The following is a 22,668-nucleotide window of genomic DNA, read 5'->3' as shown; positions in this document are numbered from 1 at the left end:
GCCATTGCACTCCTGCTTCTTGTGCCGCCCTGTCTGTTCACATGGGCGACTGCCGTGATGTTGTCCGACTGGATCAACACCGGTTTTCCCTGAAGCAGAGGTTCTGCCTGGCTTAGAGCATTGTATATTGCTCTTAGTTCCAGAATGTTTATGTGAAGAGACGTTTCCAGGCTCGTCCATACTCCCTGGAAGTTTCTTCCTTGTGTGACTGCTCCCCAGCCTCTCAGGCTGGCGTCCGTGGTCACCAGGATCCAATCCTGTATGCCGAATCTGCGGCCCTCCAATAGATGAGCACTCTGCAACCACCACAGAAGAGACACCCTTGTCCTTGGAGACAGGGTTATCCGCAGGTGCATCTGAAGATGCGACCCTGACCATTTGTCCAACAGATCCCTTTGGAAAATTCTTGCGTGGAATCTGCCGAATGGAATTGCTTCGTAAGAAGCCACCATTTTTCCCAGGACTCTTGTGCATTGATGTACAGACACCTTTCCTGGTTTTAGGAGGTTCCTGACAAGCTCGGATAACTCCTTGGCTTTTTCCTCCGGGAGAAAAACCTTTTTCTGAACCGTGTCCAGAATCATCCCTAGGAACAGCAGACGAGTTGTCGGCATTAACTGGGATTTTGGAATATTCAGAATCCACCCGTGCTGTTTTAGCACTTCTTGAGACAGTGCTAATCCCATCTCTAGCTGTTCTCTGGACCTTGCCCTTATTAGGAGATCGTCCAAGTATGGGATAATTAATATGCCTTTTCTTCGAAGAAGAATCATCATCTCGGCCATTACCTTTGTAAAGACCCGAGGTGCCGTGGACAATCCGAACGGCAGCGTCTGAAACTGATAGTGACAGTTTTGTACAACGAACCTGAGGTACCCCTGGTGTGAGGGGTAAATTGGAACGTGGAGATACGCATCCTTGATGTCCAAGGATACCATAAAGTCCCCCTCTTCCAGGTTCGCTATCACTGCTCTGAGTGACTCCATCTTGAACTTGAACTTCTTTATGTACAGGTTCAAGGACTTCAGATTTAGAATAGGCCTTACCGAGCCATCCGGCTTCGGTACCACAAAAAGAGTGGAATAATACCCCTTCCCTTGTTGTAGAAGAGGTACCTTGACTATCACCTGCTGAGAGTACAGCTTGTGAATGGCTTCCAAAACCGTCTCCCTTTCGGAGGGGGACGTTGGTAAAGCAGACTTCAGGAAACGGCGAGGTGGATCTGTCTCTAATTCCAACCTGTACCCTTGAGATATTATCTGCAGGATCCAGGGATCTACCTGCGAGTGAGCCCACTGCGCGCTGTAATTTTTGAGACGACCGCCCACCGTCCCCGAGTCCGCTTGAGAAGCCCCAGCGTCATGCTGAGGCTTTTGTAGAAGCCGGGGAGGGCTTCTGTTCCTGGGAAGGAGCTGCGTGTTGCTGTCTCTTCCCTCGACCTCTGCCTCGTGGCAGATATGAATAGCCCTTTGCTCTCTTATTTTTAAAGGAACGAAAGGGCTGCGGTTGAAAAGTCGGTGCCTTTTTCTGTTGGGGAGTGACTTGAGGTAGAAAGGTGGATTTCCCGGCTGTAGCCGTGGCCACCAAATCTGATAGACCGACTCCAAATAACTCCTCCCCTTTATACGGCAAAACTTCCATATGTCGTTTTGAATCCGCATCGCCTGTCCACTGTCGCGTCCATAAAGCTCTTCTGGCCGAAATGGACATAGCACTTACCCGTGATGCCAGTGTGCAGATATCCCTCTGTGCATCACGCATATAAAGAAATGCATCCTTTATTTGTTCTAACGACAGTAAAATATTGTCCCTGTCCAGGGTATCAATATTTTCAATCAGGGACTCTGACCAAACTACCCCAGCACTGCACATCCAGGCAGTCGCTATAGCTGGTCGTAGTATAACACCTGCATGTGTGTATATACTTTTTTGGATATTTTCCATCCTCCTATCTGATGGATCTTTAAGTGCGGCCGTCTCAGGAGAGGGTAACGCCACTTGTTTAGATAAGCGTGTTAGCGCCTTGTCCACCCTAGGAGGTGTTTCCCAGCGCTCCCTAACCTCTGGCGGGAAAGGGTATAATGTCAATAATTTCTTTGAAATTATCAGCTTTTTATCAGGGGCAACCCACGCTTCATTACACACGTCCTTTAATTCTTCTGATTCAGGAAAAACTATAGGTAGTTTTTTCACACCCCACATAATACCCTGTTTAGTGGTACCTGTAGTATCAGCTAAATGTAACGCCTCCTTCATTGCCAAAATCATATAACGTGTGGCCCTACTGGAAAATACGGTTGATTCGTCACCGTCACCACTGGAGTCAGTGCCTGTGTCTGGGTCTGTGTCGACCGACTGAGGCAAAGGGCGTTTCACAGCCCCTGACGGTGTTTGAGTCGCCTGGACAGGCACTAATTGATTGTCCGGCCGTCTCATGTCGTCAAACGACTGCTTTAGCGTGTTGACACTATCCCGTAGTTCCATAAATAAAGGCATCCATTCTGGTGTCGACTCCCTAGGGGGTGACATCCTCATATTTGGCAATTGCTCCGCCTCCACACCAATATCGTCCTCATACATGTCGACACACACGTACCGACACACAGCAGACACACAGGGAATGCTCCTAACGAAGACAGGACCCACTAGCCCTTTGGGGAGACAGAGGGAGAGTTTGCCAGCACACACCAAAAGCGCTATATATAACAGGGATAGCCTTATAATAAGTGCTCCCTTATAGCTGCTTTATATATATCAAAATATCGCCATAAATTTGCCCCCCCTCTCTGTTTTACCCTGTTTCTGTAGTGCAGTGCAGGGGAGAGACCTGGGAGCCGTCCTGACCAGCGGAGCTGTGAGAGGAAATGGCGCCGTGTGCTGAGGAGATAGGCCCCGCCCCTTTTCCGGCGGGCTCGTCTCCCGCTATTTAGTGAATCCAGGCAGGGGTTAAATATCTCCATATAGCCTCTGGGGGCTATATGTGAGGTATTTTTAGCCTTTATATAGGTTACATTTGCCTCCCAGGGCACCCCCCCCCAGCGCCCTGCACCCTCAGTGACTGCGTGTGAAGTGTGCTGAGAGGAAAATGGCGCACAGCTGCAGTGCTGTGCGCTACCTTTAGAAGACTGCAGGAGTCTTCAGCCGCCGATTCTGGACCTCTTCTGACTTCAGCATCTGCAAGGGGGCCGGCGGCGCGGCTCCGGTGACCATCCAGGCTGTACCTGTGATCGTCCCTCTGGAGCTGATGTCCAGTAGCCAAGAAGCCAATCCATCCTGCACGCAGGTGAGTTCACTTCTTCTCCCCTCAGTCCCTCGTTGCAGTGATCCTGTTGCCAGCAGGACTCACTGTAAAATAAAAAACCTAAGCTAAACTTTTTCTAAGCAGCTCTTTAGGAGAGCCACCTAGATTGCACCCTTCTCGGCCGGGCACAAAAATCTAACTGGAGTCTGGAGGAGGGTCATAGGGGGAGGAGCCAGTGCACACCACCTGATCTGGAAAAGCTTTACTTTTTGTGCCCTGTCTCCTGCGGAGCCGCTATTCCCCATGGTCCTTTCAGGAACCCCAGCATCCACTAGGACGATAGAGAAATCTATGATTGATAAAATACCAGGAGGCTCTGTCCTGTGCAGCATTAGGTCTGTACTGTGCGAGAATATTAAGCGGTCTCTAATAACCTAAAACCAAAGTACAACAGTCGCACACGGCAGACTGCCGCACACATATCACAATGCACAGCTACAGATGGGTCCATGTTTATCTTGACCTTTAGTAGGATTAATTGAGACTGGGCAGTCGGCCTTAATCCCCTGCTGTAATAATTTAGGGGGTCATTCTGACCCGTTTGCTCGCTGCTTTTTGTCGCAGCCGACCGAACGGTTCCCTACTGCGCCGGCGCATGCCAGACGGCCGAAGGCAGTAGCAGGGCTGCGATCGCCTCTGCCTGATTGACAGGCAGAGGCGATCGCTGGGTGGGAGGGGGCGGAACGGCGGCGTTTGGCCGCCGTTTCGTGGGAGCAGTGCGGCCAGCGCAGGCGTGACCGGACTAAACAGGGGGCGGGCCGCAGCGGCTACGTGACGTCACACGCAGCCGCTGCGGGCCGGGGAGTGATCAGTAGCTCCCGGCCAGCACGCTAAAGCTGCGCTGGCTGGGAGCTACTCTTGAAGTGCAAAGGCATCGCCGCTGTACGATGCCTTTGCACTTCTGTGGGGGGGGGGGGCAGGCACTGACATGCGGGGCGGACTAGCCCTGTGCTGGGCGTCCCCCCGCATGTCAGTGTGAATGATCGTAGCTGTGCTAAATTTAGCACAGCTACGATCATCTCGGAATGACCCCCTTAATCCCTTGCTGTATTGTTCTCTGTATTATATTGCAGCTGAGAACAATAGATGAAGGATTTACGTTAATAAACCATGTTGTGCCTAGGCGCAGCAAACTAGCCAAGATAACCATGGACCCATCTGTATGCTATAAAACATTAGACGTGCACCTACCTGTGCACAGGGGGTGAGAAAGCTGCAACGGCTGAGGATGTAAACATTATCCCCACCCTTCCACTACATAAAACCCATCTTTTATCTTACTTCTTACCTGAGCCTCATTTATAAGTTACACAGTGAGGGAACATCAGGACTCTTCCTTGTTATGGGTAGAAAAGCTTAAAATGAACTGAGAAACTCATTTCTCCACCTGTGCAAAATCTGTCCCATTAATTGTATACGGCAAGCAGACGGGACAGCCACCTCAGAGCGGTTAATAAATCAAGCCCTTTTGCGGAATGGAAAGGACCATAAGCCCATCCGTGTAACACCCTCACTCCGGCCGACACCTCCCACCTAGCTTACAACAGGGCTACGGGCCTAAGGGGGCATGTGCCCCGGGTGCAGGATTTGAGGGGGCGCCAAGGCGTTACAGTGAAGCAGGGGTCTTTTTTACTGGCAGTGCTGTGCTGCTCCAGTGAGACAGCAGACGTCTCCCGGGGCAATGTATCTGACCCACCTGTCTGCCCGCAGCTTGCTCTGTCGCTGTGCGTGTGGTCTCCAGTACCTGGGATCTCTCCTATACCGGCTACTGTCTTATAACTCTCTTCTTTGCCATGCAGTGCTGCGACTAGCGTGAGGTGCACTGTACAAGCTATAGAAGCGCACTGTGCTCCCAGTTAAAAGCATCAACCTCCGTTTGCCTCCCAAATGGGGGGATTTGGTGTAGCTTATAGTGGGGTGTAGTGTAGTGTAGTGATGTAGTGTACCATATAGGGTATGTAGTGTAGTAATGTATTGCAGTATATAGGGGCATGTAGTGCACTGATGTGGTGTAGCATATAGGGGGATGTAGTGTCGTGATGTAGTGTAGCATATAGGGTATGTAGTGAAGTGTATAGGGGCATGTAATATAGTTCAGTGTGTAGGGTATGTAGTATAGTGATGTAGTGCAGTGGATAGGGGAATGTAGTTCAGCGTTTAGGATATAATATAGTGATGTAGTGCAGTGATGTAGTGTACCATATAGGGTATGTAGTGTAGTAATGTAGTGCAGTATATAGGAACATGTAGTGCACTGATGTGGTGTAGCATGTAAGGGGATGTAGTGTAGTGATGTAGTGTAGCATATAGGGTATGTAGTGTAGTAATGTAGTGCAGTATATAGGAACATGTAGTGCACTGATGTGGTGTAGCATGTAAGGGGATGTAGTGTAGTGATGTAGTGTAGCATATAGGGTATGTAGTGAAGTGTATAGGGGCATGTAGTGTAGTGATGTAGTTCAGCGTTTAGGATATAATATAGTGATGTAGTGCAGTGATGTAGTGCAATGTATGGGGACACACGGGGGCATGTAGTGGAACACGCTGCTGGCGAGGCATATGATGCATAGAGCAATTGGGGCACATAGGGGAATATTGTATAGTAGTATCCCCTTTTTTCAACATTTTTGATAATCTGATTATTTTAGTCTGACAGGGTTTAGTCTGACAACATATATCTGGCTCTATCAAACAACCAATGAGATATGTGTAAAACAAAATTATTTAATAACAAAACAAATCTGCTACAAATATGATCAAATAACCTTCAAGTAACCCAGCATTTAAATTAGAAGTAAAATTACTATTGCCCATAATTAATGTATACTGTAGGTCATTAATGAGCACTATATATAATTTGTTAAATCTTTATGTGTCACAGTAAAAGCAGAACTCAACATCCGGATGGCCCATTGGGAGCAACGCATTTTATGATTTGCAAACCCCTCATTGGTGGGTGTTTATCCATTTCGGATGATGGAATAATGGTCTGTGGTTCCAGGCACCTTAGTGACAATACAGTTTCATCTCAGAGCTACAGCTTTTGCAATTTTAAGCCAATGGGAAATTCACCCCAGAGCCCCATCCTGAAGAGAGACTGGTGTAATTAGCAGGATGGGTCCAACACTGTGGACCTCACGTGAAAGCGAGTGAGACAACTCCATGAGCCAATGGACATAAAAGAAGGAGGGCATCTCACGCCATCTAAAGTCAGTTCCCAGAAGTCATTTCAGTGTTCCTTGCCTCCCCATCCGGGACTCTTCCGGCTCAGCGGCACTGCATAGCAAAGTGTTTGTACTAACTAAAGTTTAAAAAACTTTGTAGAAATATTTGGGGGCCGGGATAAGGCTTGGAAGTTGCAGCCAGTCTTGGTGGCCAATAGCATATTTGCAGAGACCCTAAGTGTGTGGTGTAAACCAGACGTTCCGGCAAAGTCTCTATACTGTAGCCAGATTACAGGAACCCGCAGGTTATCTTCACCGGTTGGGTCTCCATACCAGGCTGCAGAACAGATGTTGCTCGCGCCGGGAAACACACCGTAGGCCCTCCACGTGGTCAGGATTAGGAGTTATAGGCCATGTGCTTCTCTGGGGCTTGCTTGTGCGCCAGGTAGAGGAAGAGGATGCTGGACAGGGCGCTGACCAAGAAGATGACGTCAAACCAGCGGTGGTAGAAGTTGAACTGGAGCTCTCCTAAGACCTCTGTGATGATGGTGCGGTATTCTAGAGGCATGCTCATCCGGATCAGGAGCACGGAGGACACAAAGTACATGCCCTGGAATAACAAGAGGCACACAGGAACTTAGTGACAGGTTACAGATTATATTCCTGCAGTAACTTCTGTGCTGTAAGCTTTAGCTGGGCTACAGGTTAGTGACGTTTGTCTATTACTGTTACTGCTCTGACCGGTTACAGATTGATCTAGCCCGGGGAAAGTTCTAAAGGTTCTAGCATGGGGGACAGCCCTCTCCTCTGATTGGCTCAGCAGCTCAAAGGTTGCTGTGCTGTGCGCATCAGGAGCTTCACACTGTGCGGCTGGCAAGTGTCCTCTGTGCTGTGCACATCAGGAGCCTCACCCTGTACGGCTGGGAGGTGTCCTCTGTGCTGTGCGCATCAGGAGCCCCACACTGTGCAGCGGGCAGGTGTCCTGTGCGCATCAGGAGCCCGGCACTGTGCAGCTGGCAGGTGCTCTGTGTGCTGTGCGTATCAGAAGCCCGGCACTGTGCAGATGGCAGGTGCTCTGTGTGCTGTGCGTATCAGAAGCCCGGCACTGTGCAGCTGGCAGGTGCTCTGTGTCCTGTGTGTATCAGGAGCCCGGCACTGTGCAGCTGGCTGGTGCTCTGTGTCCTGTGTGTATCAGGAGCCCGGCACTGTGCAGCTGGCAGGTGCTCTGTGTGCTGTGTGTATCAGGAGCCCGGCACTGTGCAGCTGGCAGGTGCTCTGTGTCCTGTGTGTATCAGGAGCCCGGCACTGTGCAGCTGGCTGGTGCTCTGTGTCCTGTGTGTATCAGGAGCCCGGCACTGTGCAGCTGGCAGGTGCTCTGTGTGCTGTGTGTATCAGGAGCCCGGCACTGTGCAGCTGGCAGGTGCTCTGTGTGCTGTGTGTATCAGGAGCCCGGCACTGTGCAGCTGGCAGGTGCTCTGTGTGCTGTGTGTATCAGAAGCCCGGCACTGTGCAGCTGGCAGGTGCTCTGTGTGCTGTGCGTATCAGAAGCCCGGCACTGTGCAGCTGGCAGGTGCTCTGTGTCCTGTGTGTATCAGGAGCCCGGCACTGTGCAGCTGGCAGGTGTCCTGTGTGCTGTGTGTATCAGGAGCCCCACATTGTGCAGCTGGCAGGTGTCCTCTGTGCTGTGCGCATCAGGAGCCCGGCACTGTGCAGCTGGCAGGTGTCCTGTGTGCTGTGTGTATCAGGAGCCCGGCACTGTGCAGCTGGCAGGTGTCCTGTGTGTATCAGGAGCCCGGCACTGTGCAGCTGGCAGGTGTCCTGTGTGCTGTGTGTATCAGAAGCCCGGCACTGTGCAGCTGGCAGGTGCTCTGTGTGCTGTGTGTATCAGGAGCCCAGCACTGTGCAGCTGGCAGGTGCTCTGTGTGCTGTGTGTATCAGGAGCCCGGCACTGTGCAGCTGGCAGGTGTCCTGTGTGCTGTGTGTATCAGGAGCCCGGCACTGTGCAGCTGGCAGGTGTCCTGTGTGTATCAGGAGCCCGGCACTGTGCAGCTGGCAGGTGTCCTGTGTGCTGTGTGTATCAGAAGCCCGGCACTGTGCAGCTGGCAGGTGCTCTGTGTGCTGTGTGTACAGGAGCCCGGCACTGTGCAGCTGGCAGGTGTCCTGTGTGTATCAGAAGCCCGGCACTGTGCAGCTGGCAAGTGTCCTGTGTGCTGTGTGCATCAGGAGCCCAGCACTGTGCAGCTGGCAGGTGCTCTGTGTGCTGTGTATCAGGAGCCCGGCACTGTGCAGCTGGCAGGTGTCCTGTGTGCTGTGTGTATCAGGAGCCCGGCACTGTGCAGCTGGCAGGTGTCCTGTGTTCTGCGTGTATCAGGAGCCCGGCACTGTGCAGCTGGCAGGTGTCCTGTGTGTATCAGGAGCCCGGCACTGTGCAGCTGGCAGGTGTCCTGTGTGCTGTGTGTATCAGAAGCCCGGCACTGTGCAGCTGGCAGGTGCTCTGTGTGCTGTGTGTATCAGGAGCCCAGCACTGTGCAGCTGGCAGGTGCTCTGTGTGCTGTGTGTATCAGGAGCCCGGCACTGTGCAGCTGGCAGGTGTCCTGTGTGCTGTGTGTATCAGGAGCCCGGCACTGTGCAGCTGGCAGGTGTCCTGTGTGTATCAGGAGCCCGGCACTGTGCAGCTGGCAGGTGTCCTGTGTGCTGTGTGTATCAGAAGCCCGGCACTGTGCAGCTGGCAGGTGCTCTGTGTGCTGTGTGTACAGGAGCCCGGCACTGTGCAGCTGGCAGGTGTCCTGTGTGTATCAGAAGCCCGGCACTGTGCAGCTGGCAAGTGTCCTGTGTGCTGTGTGCATCAGGAGCCCAGCACTGTGCAGCTGGCAGGTGCTCTGTGTGCTGTGTATCAGGAGCCCGGCACTGTGCAGCTGGCAGGTGTCCTGTGTGCTGTGTGTATCAGGAGCCCGGCACTGTGCAGCTGGCAGGTGTCCTGTGTTCTGTGTGTATCAGGAGCCCGGCACTGTGCAGCTGGCAGGTGTCCTGTGTGCTGTGTGTATCAGGAGCCCGGCACTGTGCAGCTGGCAGGTGTGCTGTGCGTATCAGAAGCCCGGCACTGTGCAGCTGGCAGGTGTCCAATGTGCTGTGTGTATCAGGAGCCCGGCACTGTGCAGCTGGCAGGTGCTCTGTGTGCTGTGTGTATCAGGAGCCCGGCACTGTGCAGCTGGCAGGTGCTCTGTGTGCTGTGCGTATCAGAAGCCCGGCACTGTGCAGCTGGCAGGTGCTCTGTGTCCTGTGTGTATCAGGAGCCCGGCACTGTGCAGCTGGCTGGTGCTCTGTGTCCTGTGTGTATCAGGAGCCCGGCACTGTGCAGCTGGCAGGTGCTCTGTGTCCTGTGTGTATCAGGAGCCCGGCACTGTGCAGCTGGCAGGTGCTCTGTGTGCTGTGTGTATCAGGAGCCCGGCACTGTGCAGCTGGCAGGTGCTCTGTGTGCTGTGTGTATCAGAAGCCCGGCACTGTGCAGCTGGCAGGTGCTCTGTGTGCTGTGCGTATCAGAAGCCCGGCACTGTGCAGCTGGCAGGTGCTCTGTGTCCTGTGTGTATCAGGAGCCCGGCACTGTGCAGCTGGCAGGTGTCCTGTGTGCTGTGTGTATCAGGAGCCCCACATTGTGCAGCTGGCAGGTGTCCTCTGTGCTGTGCGCATCAGGAGCCCGGCACTGTGCAGCTGGCAGGTGTCCTGTGTGCTGTGTGTATCAGGAGCCCGGCACTGTGCAGCTGGCAGGTGTCCTGTGTGTATCAGGAGCCCGGCACTGTGCAGCTGGCAGGTGTCCTGTGTGCTGTGTGTATCAGAAGCCCGGCACTGTGCAGCTGGCAGGTGCTCTGTGTGCTGTGTGTATCAGGAGCCCAGCACTGTGCAGCTGGCAGGTGCTCTGTGTGCTGTGTGTATCAGGAGCCCGGCACTGTGCAGCTGGCAGGTGTCCTGTGTGCTGTGTGTATCAGGAGCCCGGCACTGTGCAGCTGGCAGGTGTCCTGTGTGTATCAGGAGCCCGGCACTGTGCAGCTGGCAGGTGTCCTGTGTGCTGTGTGTATCAGAAGCCCGGCACTGTGCAGCTGGCAGGTGCTCTGTGTGCTGTGTGTACAGGAGCCCGGCACTGTGCAGCTGGCAGGTGTCCTGTGTGTATCAGAAGCCCGGCACTGTGCAGCTGGCAAGTGTCCTGTGTGCTGTGTGCATCAGGAGCCCAGCACTGTGCAGCTGGCAGGTGCTCTGTGTGCTGTGTATCAGGAGCCCGGCACTGTGCAGCTGGCAGGTGTCCTGTGTGCTGTGTGTATCAGGAGCCCGGCACTGTGCAGCTGGCAGGTGTCCTGTGTTCTGTGTGTATCAGGAGCCCGGCACTGTGCAGCTGGCAGGTGTCCTGTGTGCTGTGTGTATCAGGAGCCCGGCACTGTGCAGCTGGCAGGTGTGCTGTGCGTATCAGAAGCCCGGCACTGTGCAGCTGGCAGGTGTCCAATGTGCTGTGTGTATCAGGAGCCCGGCACTGTGCAGCTGGCAGGTGCTCTGTGTGCTGTGCGTATCAGAAGCCCGGCACTGTGCAGCTGGCAGGTGCTCTGTGTCCTGTGTGTATCAGGAGCCCGGCACTGTGCAGCTGGAAGGTGTCCTGTGTGCTGTGTGTATCAGGAGCCCCACATTGTGCAGCTGGCAGGTGTCCTCTGTGCTGTGTGTATCAGGAGCCCGGCACTGTGCAGCTGGCAGGTGTCCTGTGTGTATCAGAAGCCCGGCACTGTGCAGCTGGCAGGTGCTCTGTGTGCTGTGCGTATCAGAAGCCCGGCACTGTGCAGCTGGCAGGTGCTCTGTGTCCTGTGTGTATCAGGAGCCCGGCACTGTGCAGCTGGCAGGTGTCCTGTGTGCTGTGTGTATCAGGAGCCCGGCACTGTGCAGCTGGCAGGTGTCCTCTGTGCTGTGCGCATCAGGAGCCCGGCACTGTGCAGCTGGCAGGTGTCCTGTGTGCTGTGTGTATCAGGAGCCCGGCACTGTGCAGCTGGCAGGTGTCCTGTGTTCTGTGTGTATCAGAAGCCCGGCACTGTGCAGCTGGCAGGTGTCCAGTGTGCTGTGTGTATCAGGAGCCCGGAACTGTGCAGCTTGCAGGTGCTCTGTGTGCTGTGCGTATCAGAAGCCTGGCACTGTGCAGCTGGCAGGTGCTCTGTGTCCTGTGTGTATCAGGAGCCCGGCACTGTGCAGCTGTCAGGTGTCCTGTGTGCTGTGTGTATCAGGAGCCCGGCACTGTGCAGCTGGCAGGTGTCCTGTGTGTATCAGGAGCCCGGCACTGTGCAGCTGGCAGGTGTCCTGTGTGTATCAGGAGCCCGGCACTGTGCAGCTGGCAGGTGCCCTTTAAGCAGAGGATCACTTGGTGGAAACACAATGTGAGTAAGATGCTGCATCCTGGTTCTCAGAGGACGCACATCTGGCTGCTACTGCACCGTTAGGACTTGAGACTTGTGATCTAAGTAAATAATTAACATAAATATTGCTGATTACAAAGGCAAAGTGCAGAACAGATCGGGAAGCGGGGACCTGTCACAGACCGTATCACACATGTGTCAATGTCACAAACAGTTGTGTCCTCATACATAGAGCCTCAATCTACCATGTGGGGTGAGACGCCCGGCACTAGTGAGCTGCTCTGAGAGTCTTCTCGCGTGAATGTGAACAGTTTCATCTTTGCATACGGCATGATTCTGCACATAGCAGACCCATCCCGGCAGATTTATTTTCACACTGTGGATCAGTCTGCCAACACATAATAAGAATTTACTTACCGATAATTCTATTTCTCATAGTCCGTAGTGGATGCTGGGACTCCGTCAGGACCATGGGGAATAGCGGGCTCCGCAGGAGACAGGGCACATCTAAATAAAGCTTTTAGGATCACATGGTGCGTACTGGCTCCTCCCCCTATGACCCTCCTCCAAGCCTCAGTTAGGTACTGTGCCCGGACGAGCGTACACAATAAGGAAGGATCTTGAATCCCGGGTAAGACTCATACCAGCCACACCAATCACACCGTACAACTTGTGATCTGAACCCAGTTAACAGTATGATAACAAAAAACGAAGTAGCCTCTGAAAAGATGGCTCACAACAATAGTAATAACCCGATCTTTGTAACAATAACTATGTACAAGTATTGCAGACAATCCGCACTTGGGATGGGCGCCCAGCATCCACTACGGACTATGAGAAATAGAATTATCGGTAAGTAAATTCTTATTTTCTCTGACGTCCTAGTGGATGCTGGGACTCCGTCAGGACCATGGGGATTATACCAAAGCTCCCAAACGGGCGGGAGAGTGCGGATGACTCTGCAGCACCGAATGAGAGAACTCCAGGTCCTCCTTAGCCAGAGTATCAAATTTGTAAAATTTTACAAACGTGTTCTCCCCTGACCACGTAGCTGCTCGGCAAAGTTGTAATGCCGAGACCCCTCGGGCAGTCGCCCAAGATGAGCCCACTTTCCTTGTGGAGTGGGCCTTTACAGATTTAGGCTGTGGCAGGCCTGCCACAGAATGTGCAAGTTGGATTGTGCTACAGATCCAACGTGCAATCGTCTGTTTAGACGCAGGAGCACCCATCTTGTTGGGTGCATACAATATAAACAACGAGTCAGATTTTCTGACTCCAGCTGTCCTTGAAATATATATTTTTAATGCTCTGACAACGTCCAGTAACTTGGAGTCCTCCAAGTCGCTAGTAGCCGCAGGCACCACAATAGGCTGGTTCAAGTGAAAAGCCGAAACCACCTTAGGGAGAAAATGAGGACGTGTCCGCAGTTCTGCCCTGTCCGAATGGAAAATCAGATATGGGCTTTTGTATGATAAAGCCGCCAACTCTGAAACTCTCCTGGCTGAAGCCAGGGCCAATAGCATGGTTACCTTCCATGTAAGGTATTTTAAATCTACCGATTTTAGAGGCTCAAACCAATGAGATTTGAGAAAATTCAAAACTACGTTCAAATCCCACGGTGCCACTGGAGGCACTATTGGGGGTTGTATATGTAGTACACCTTTGACAAAAGTTTGTACTTCAGGCACTGATGCCAATTCCTTCTGGAAGAAGATTGATAAGGCCGAAATTTGAACTTTAATGGACCCCAATTTTAGGCCCATAGACAATCCTGCTTGCAGGAAATGTAAGAATCGACCCAATTGAAATTCTTCCGTTGGAGCCTTCTTGGCCTCACACCACGCAACATATTTCCGCCAAATGCGGTGATAATGTTGTACAGTCACTTCCTTTCTAGCCTTAATCAAGGTAGGAATAACTTCCTCTGGAATGCCCTTTTCTTTTAGAATCCGGCGTTCAACCGCCATGCCGTCAAACGCAGACGCGGTAAGTCTTGGAACATACAAGGTCCCTGCTGAAGCAGATCCCTTCTTAGAGGTAGAGGCCACGGATCCTCCGTGAGCATCTCCTGAAGTTCCGGATACCAAGTTCTTTTTGGCCAGTCCGGAGCCACCAGTATTGTTCTTACTCCTCTTTTCCGTATAATTCTCAGTACCTTTGGTATGAGAGGCAGAGGAGGGAACACATACACTGACTGGTACACCCACGGTGTTACCAGAGCGTCCACAGCTATTGCCTGAGGGTCTCTTGACTTGGCGCAATATCTGTCCAATTTTTTGTTGAGGCGAGACGCCATCATGTCCACCTTTGGTTTTTCCCAACGGTTCACAATCATGTGGAAGACTTCTGGATGAAGTCCCCACTCTCCCGGGTGAAGGTCGTGTCTGCTGAGGAAGTCTGCTTCCCAGTTGTCCACTCCCGGGATGAACACTGCTGACAGTGCTATGACATGATTCTCCGCCCAGCGCAGAATCCTTGCAGCTTCTGTCATTGCTCTTCTGCTTCTCGTGCCGCCTTGTCGGTTTACGTGGGCGACTGCCGTGATGTTGTCCGACTGGATCAACACCGGCTGACCCTGAAGCAGCGATTTTGCCAGGCTTAGAGCATTGTAGATCGCTCTTAGCTCCAGTATATTTATGTGAAGGGACGTCTCCAGGTTTGACCACACGCCCTGGAAGTTTCTTCCCTGTGTGACTGCTCCCCAGCCTCGTAGGTAGGCTGGCATCCGTAGTCACCAGGACCCAGTCCTGTATGCCGAATCTGCGGCCCTCTAACAGATGGGCACTCTGCAACCACCACAGGAGAGACAACCTTGTTCTTGGTGACAGTGTTATCCGCTGATGCATGTGCAGATGCGATCCGGACCATTTGTCCAGCAGATCCCACTGAAATGTCCGTGCATGGAATCTGCCGAATGGAATCGCTTCGTAAGAAGCCACCATCTTTCCCAGGACTCTTGTGCATTGATGTACTGACACAGTTCCTGGTTTTAGGAGGTTCCTGACAAGTTCGGATAACTCCCTTGCTTTCTCCTCCGGGAGAAACACCTTTTTCTGAACCGTGTCCAGAATCATTCCCAGGAACAGCAGACGAGTTGTCGGGGTCAATTGAGATTTTGGAAGATTCAGAATCCACCCGTGTTGCTGAAGCACTACCTGGGTTAGTGCTACACCGACTTCCAGCTGTTCTCTGGACTTTGCCCTTATCAGGAGATCGTCCAAGTAAGGGATAATTAATACGCCTTTTCTTCGTAGAAGAACCATCATTCGGTCATTACCTTGGTAAAGACCCGAGGGGCCGTGGACAAACCAAACGGCAGCGTTTGAAACTGATAATGACAGTCTTGTATCACGAACCTGAGATACCCTTGGTGTGAGGGGTAAATTGGGACATGCAGATAAGCATCTTTTATGTCCAGGGACACCATGAAGTCCCCTTCTTCCAGATTCGCTATCACTGCTCTGAGTGACTCCATCTTGAACTTGAATTTCTGTATGTACAGGTTCAAGGATTTCAGGTTTAGAATAGGTCTTACCGAACCGTCCGGCTTCGGTACCACAAATAGTGTGGAATAATACCCCTTTCCCTGTTGTAGGAGGGGTACCTTGACTATCACCTGCTGAGAATACAGCTTGTGAATGGCTTCCAAAACCGACGTCCTTTCTGAGGGAGACGTTGGTAAAGCAGACTTTAGGAACCGGCGAGGGGGAGACCTTTCGAACTCCAACATGTAACCCTGAGATATTATCTGCAGGATCCACGGGTCCACTTGTGAGCGAGCCCACTGATTGCTGAAAATCTTGAGTCGACCCCCCACCGCTCCTGAGTCCGCTTGTAAAGCCCCAGCGTCATGCTGATGGCTTTGTAGAACCCGGGGCGGGCTTCTGGTCCTGGGCAGGGCTGCTTGCTGCCCTCTCTTACCCTTTCCTCTGCCTCGCGGCAGATAAGACTGTCCTTTTGGTCGCTTGTTTTTATAGGAGCGAAAGGACTGCGGCTGAAAAGACGGTGTCTTTTTCTGTTGGGAGGGGGTCTGAGGTAAAAAAGTGGATTTGCCGGCAGTTGCCGTGGCCACCAGGTCCGAAAGACCGACCCCAAATAATTCCTCTCCTTTATATGGCAATACTTCCATATGCCTTTTGGAATCCGCATCACCTGACCACTGTCGCGTCCATAAACTTCTTCTGGCAGATATGGACATCGCGCTTACTCTTGATGCTAGAGTACAAATATCCCTCTGAGCATCTCGCATATAAAGAAAGGCATCCTTTAATTGCTCTAGAGTCAATAAAATACTGTCCCTATCCAGGGTATCAATATTTTCAGTCAGAGAATCCGACCAGACCACCCCAGCACTGCACATCCAGGCTGAGGCTATTGCCGGTCGCAGTATAACACCAGTATGTGTGTATATACTCTTCAGTGTAGTTTCCAGCCTCCTATCTGCTGGATCCTTGAGGGCGGCCGTATCAGGAGACGGCAACGCCACTTGCTTTGATAAACGTGTGAGCGCCTTATCCACCCTAGGGGGTGTTTCCCAGCGCGCCCTAACCTCTGGTGGGAAAGGGTATAATGCCAATAACTTCTTGGAAATTAGCAGTTTTCTATCTGGGTTAACCCACGCTTCGTCACACACGTCATTCAATTCCTCTGATTCTGGAAAAGCTACAGGTAGTTTTTTCACCCCCCACATAATACCCCTTTTTGAGGTACCAGCAGTATCAGAGATCTGCAAAGCCTCCTTCATTGCCGTGATCATATAACGTGTGGCCCTATTGGAAAATACGTTTGTTTCTTCACCGTCGACACTAGATTCATCTGTGTCGGTACCCGTGTCGACTGACTGAGGTAAGGGACGTTTTACAGCCCCTGACGGTGTCTGAGACGCCTGAGCCGGTACTAACTGGTTTTCCGGCCGTCTCATTTCGTCAACTGACTTTTGTAATGTGCTAACATTATCACGTAATTCCATAACTAAAGCCATCCATTCCGGTGTCGACTCCCTAGGGGGTGACATCACCATTACCGGCAATTGCTCTGCCTCCACACCAACATCGTCCTCATACATGTCGACACACACGTACCGACACACAGCAGCCACACAGGGAATGCTCTAATCGAAGACAGGACCCTCTTAGCCCTTTGGGGAGACAGAGGGAGAGTTTGCCAGCACACACCAAAAACGCTATAAATGTATATAAACAACCCTAGAAGGTGTTGTTTTTGATATAAGCGCTTTTAATATATCAATATCGCCAAATTATGCCCCCCTTCTCTTTGTTACCCTGTTTCTGTAGTGCAGTGCAGGTGAGAGTCCTGGGAGCCTTCCTCACCAGCGGAGCTGAGCAGGAAAATGGCGCTGAGTGCTGAGGAGAATAAGCTCCGCCCCTTTTCCGGCGGGCTTTTCTCCCGGGTTTTAAGAAAACTGGCCTGGGTTAAATACATACATATAGCCTTAATGGCTATATGTGATGTATTTATTTTGCCACTAAAGGTATTTAATATTGCTGCCCAGGGCGCCCCCAGCAGCGCCCTGCACCCTCCGTGACTGAATCAGTGAGACGTGTAGCAACAATGGCGCACAGCTGCAGTGCTGTGCGCTACCTTCATGAAGACTGAGGAGTCTTCTGCCGCCTGCTTTCCGGACCTCCGTCTTCAGCGTCTGTAAGGGGGATCGGCGGCGCGGCTCCGGGACGAACCCCAGGAGGACCTGTGTTCCGACTCCCTCTGGAGCTAAGTGTCCAGTAGCCTAAGACTCCAATCCATCCTGCACGCAGGTGAGTTGGAAATCTCTCCCCTAAGTCCCTCGTTGCAGTGATCCTGTTGCCAGCAGGATTCACTGAGATTTAAACCTAAAAAAACTTTTTCTAAGCAGCTCTTTAGGAGAGCCACCTAGATTGCACCCTGCTCGGACGGGCACAAAAACCTAACTGAGGCTTGGAGGAGGGTCATAGGGGGAGGAGCCAGTACGCACCATGTGATCCTAAAAGCTTTATTTAGATGTGCCCTGTCTCCTGCGGAGCCCGCTATTCCCCATGGTCCTGACGGAGTCCCAGCATCCACTAGGACGTTAGAGAAAATATATATGCCCCCACCCCACAGTGCAGCACCGCATTGCCGAGATTAAAGACTGCACCTTACAGATGGATGTATACCGGTTACGTCTCCGCCTATTATTATATTCTGTATGTCCATAATACACTTACTTAGGACGCATCCTGACAATAGTATGTGATGTACAAATGTTTCAGTGAGGACGCAGCGCACACACCGTACACGTGTACAACCACCACCAAACCGAGGCGACCCACTCACCATGATCTGGGCCAGCAGAAGGACGATCACGTTGGAAGACTTGTTGCTGGAGATGGCGTAGAAGAACTGAGGAGAGAGCGACATTAATAGATGTGACGAGCAGCAGTTACGGAGAACTCCCCAATGTACAGAGACTCAGACAACCTGCACTTCCCCATCCGCCAGGACTTGTATAAATCCCGGGAAAAGTTACTTATTAGTTCTAAGCCATTATTTATACACAGAAACTCCGTGCTGGACACATAACAGGAAAGGGTCGACACATCCCCGGGGACAGCAGAAAGCACAGCGACAGTGATATGTACGTAGTGACTCTCCCCGATTCTCACCGCTTTCTATCAGAGTGTATCTAACATTACCGGCAGCTGAAGACCCCAGTAACACTTCTCTCCTGCACAATACGGCTCACAGCAGTGCAGGGAGGCAGACGAGGTTCCCCACACCCTCCTCAGCATGTGCTGGGCTGGGAAGGGAAGTCTCACCCCCCTTCCCGTCCGATGAGCCGGAGCACTGCCATGAACCAATAGCAGTAGTGGCGGAAGAGAAGTGCTACCCTGATTAGATCCCCGATAACATCCTGGAACCACCGGAGGATGGACAGTGGGGCTGGACCTATGCACAGATATGGAGCGGTCCTCTAATATCACTTACCTTGGTGAGAGTGATCAGCAAGCCTCTGATGGAAGTGACGATGATGATGCCCACAAGGATGAAGGAGATGTGCTGGGACCAGAACTTCACCTGCGCAGGAAATCAGAACCACGTCACCTATCAGGACATATACACGGCACGCTCTATCCCCGTACTGCACATTACAGGCACTGCACAGCACACCATCAGAAGCACGTCACCTATCAGGACATATACATGGCACGTTCTATCCCTGTACTGCACATTACAGGCACCGCACACCATCAGAAGCACGTCACCTATCAGGACATATACACGGCGCGCTCTATCCCTGTACTGCACATTACAGGCACTGCACACCATCAGAAGCACGTCACCTATCAGGACATATACACGGCGCGCTCTATCCCTGTACTGCACATTGCAGGCACTGCACACCATCAGAAGCACGTCACCTATCAGGACATATACACTGCACGCTCTATCCCTGTACTGCACATTACAGGCACCGCACACCATCAGAGGCACGTCACCTATCAGGACATATACACGGCACGCTCTATCCCTGTACTGCACATTACAGGCACTGCACACCATCAGAACCACGTCACCTATCAGGACATATACACGGCACGCTCTATCCCCGTACTGCACATAACTGGCACTGCACACCATCAGAACCACGTCACCTATCAGGACATATACACGGCACGCTCTATCCCCGTACTGCACATTACAGGCACTGCACACCATCAGAACCACCTCACCTATCAGGACATATACACGGCACGCTCTATCCCCGTACTGCACATTACAGGCACTGCACACCATCAGAACCACCTCACCTATCAGGACATATACACGGCACGCTCTATCCCCGTACTGCACATTACAGGCACTGCACACCATCAGAAGCACGTCACCTATCAGGACATATACACGGCACGCTATATCCCTGTACTGCACATTACAGGCACTGCACACCATCAGAAGCACGTCACCTATCAGGACATATACACGGCACGCTCTATCCCTGTACTGCACATTGCAGGCACTGCACACCATCAGAACCACGTCACCTATCAGGACATATACACGGCACGCTCTATCCCTGTACTGCACATTACAGGCACTGCACACAATCAGAACCACGTCACCTATCAGGACATATACACGGCACGCTCTATCCCTGTACTGCACATTACAGGCACTGCACACCATCAGAACCACGTCACCTATCAGGACATATACACGGCGCGCTCTATCCCTGTACTGCACACCATCAGAAGCATGTCACCTATTAGGACATATACACGGCGCGCTCTATCCCTGTACTGCACATTACAGGCACTGCACACCATCAGAACCACGTCACCTATCAGGACATATACACGGCGCGCTCTATCCCTGTACTGCACATTACAGGCACTGCACACCATCAGAACCATGTCACCTATCAGGACATATACACGGCACGCTCTATCCCTGTACTGAACATTACAGGCACTGCACACCATCAGAAGCACGTCACCTATCAGGACATATACACGGAGCGCTCTATCCCTGTACTGCACATTACAGGCACTGCACACCATCAGAAGCACGTCACCTATCAGGACATATACACGGCGCGCTCTATCCCTGTACTGCACACCATCAGAACTACGTCACCTATCAGGACATATACACGGCACGCTCTATCCCCGTACTGCACATTACAGGCACTGCACACCATCAGAACCACGTCACCTATCAGGACATATACACGGCACGCTCTATCCCCGTACTGCACATTACAGGCACTGCACACCATCAGAAGCACGTCACCTATCAGGACATATACACGGCACGCTCTATCCCTGTACTGCACATTACAGGCACTGCACACCATCAGAAGCACGTCACCTATCAGGACATATACACGGCACGCTCTATCCCTGTACTGCACATTACAGGCACTGCACACCATCAGAAGCACGTCACCTATCAGGACATATACACGGAATGCTCTATCCCTGTACTGCACATTACAGGCACTGCACACAATCAGAACCACGTCCCCTATCAGGACATATACACGGCACGCTCTATCCCTGTACTGCACATTACAGGCACTGCACACCATCAGAACCACGTCACCTATCAGGACATATACACGGCACGCTCTATCCCTGTACTGCACATTACAGGCCCCGCACACCATCAGGAGCACGTCACCTATCAGGACATATACACGGCGCGCTCTATCCCTGTACTGCACATTACAGGCACTGCACACCATCAGAACCACGTCACCTATCAGGACATATACACGGCGCGCTCTATCCCTGTACTGCACATTACAGGCACTGCACACCATCAGAAGCACGTCACCTATCAGGACATATACACTGCACGCTCTATCCCTGTACTGCACATTACAGGCACTGCACACCATCAGAGGCACGTCACCTATCAGGACATATACACGGCACGCTCTATCCCTGTACTGCACATTACAGGCACTGCACACCATCAGAACCACGTCACCTATCAGGACATATACACGGCACGTTCTATCCCCGTACTGCACATAACTGGCACTGCACACCATCAGAACCACGTCACCTATCAGGACATATACACGGCACGCTCTATCCCCGTACTGCACATTACAGGCACTGCACACCATCAGAACCACCTCACCTATCAGGACATATACACGGCACGCTCTATCCCCGTACTGCACATTACAGGCACTGCACACCATCAGAACCACCTCACCTATCAGGACATATACACGGCACGCTCTATCCCCGTACTGCACATTACAGGCACTGCACACCATCAGAAGCACGTCACCTATCAGGACATATACACGGCACGCTCTATCCCTGTACTGCACATTACAGGCACTGCACACCATCAGAAGCACGTCACCTATCAGGACATATACACGGCACGCTCTATCCCTGTACTGCACATTACAGGCACTGCACACCATCAGAACCACGTCACCTATCAGGACATATACACGGCACGCTCTATCCCTGTACTGCACATTACAGGCACTGCACACAATCAGAACCACGTCACCTATCAGGACATATACACGGCACGCTCTATCCCTGTACTGCACATTACAGGCACTGCACACCATCAGAACCACGTCACCTATCAGGACATATACACGGCGCGCTCTATCCCTGTACTGCACACCATCAGAAGCATGTCACCTATTAGGACATATACACGGCGCGCTCTATCCCTGTACTGCACATTACAGGCACTGCACACCATCAGAACCACGTCACCTATCAGGACATATACACGGCGCGCTCTATCCCTGTACTGCACATTACAGGCACTGCACACCATCAGAACCATGTCACCTATCAGGACATATACACGGCACGCTCTATCCCTGTACTGAACATTACAGGCACTGCACACCATCAGAAGCACGTCACCTATCAGGACATATACACGGCGCGCTCTATCCCTGTACTGCACATTACAGGCACTGCACACCATCAGAAGCACGTCACCTATCAGGACATATACACGGCGCGCTCTATCCCTGTACTGCACACCATCAGAACCACGTCACCTATCAGGACATATACACGGCACGCTCTATCCCCGTACTGCACATTACAGGCACTGCACACCATCAGAACCACGTCACCTATCAGGACATATACACGGCACGCTCTATCCCCGTACTGCACATTACAGGCACTGCACACCATCAGAAGCACGTCACCTATCAGGACATATACACGGCACGCTCTATCCCTGTACTGCACATTACAGGCACTGCACACCATCAGAAGCACGTCACCTATCAGGACATATACACGGCACGCTCTATCCCTGTACTGCACATTACAGGCACTGC

The 22,668-nt window shown here is 52.1% G+C and overlaps 1 protein-coding gene across 2 annotated transcripts in view; it reads right to left on the bottom strand.

The window, feature by feature from the left end:
• Positions 1 to 6,011: 6,011 nt before the first annotated feature.
• GPR89B (G protein-coupled receptor 89B) overlaps positions 6,012 to 22,668 on the bottom strand; it is a 116,372-nt gene continuing 99,715 nt past the window's right edge. For both annotated transcript variants that reach the window (XM_063956703.1, XM_063956704.1), the window contains exons 13-15: positions 18,810 to 18,899; positions 18,159 to 18,224; positions 6,012 to 7,075 (exon numbers count right to left, since the gene is read on the bottom strand). In XM_063956703.1, the coding sequence (XP_063812773.1) occupies positions 6,863 to 7,075; positions 18,159 to 18,224; positions 18,810 to 18,899 (369 nt within the window). In that variant the 3' untranslated portion in view covers positions 6,012 to 6,862. The remainder of the gene's footprint in view (positions 7,076 to 18,158; positions 18,225 to 18,809; positions 18,900 to 22,668) is intronic.

This window comes from Pseudophryne corroboree, chromosome 2, assembly GCF_028390025.1.
Source record: "Pseudophryne corroboree isolate aPseCor3 chromosome 2, aPseCor3.hap2, whole genome shotgun sequence".
NCBI classification, from domain to species: Eukaryota; Metazoa; Chordata; class Amphibia; order Anura; family Myobatrachidae; genus Pseudophryne; species Pseudophryne corroboree.
This window is presented reverse-complemented; position numbering and strand designations above follow the sequence as displayed.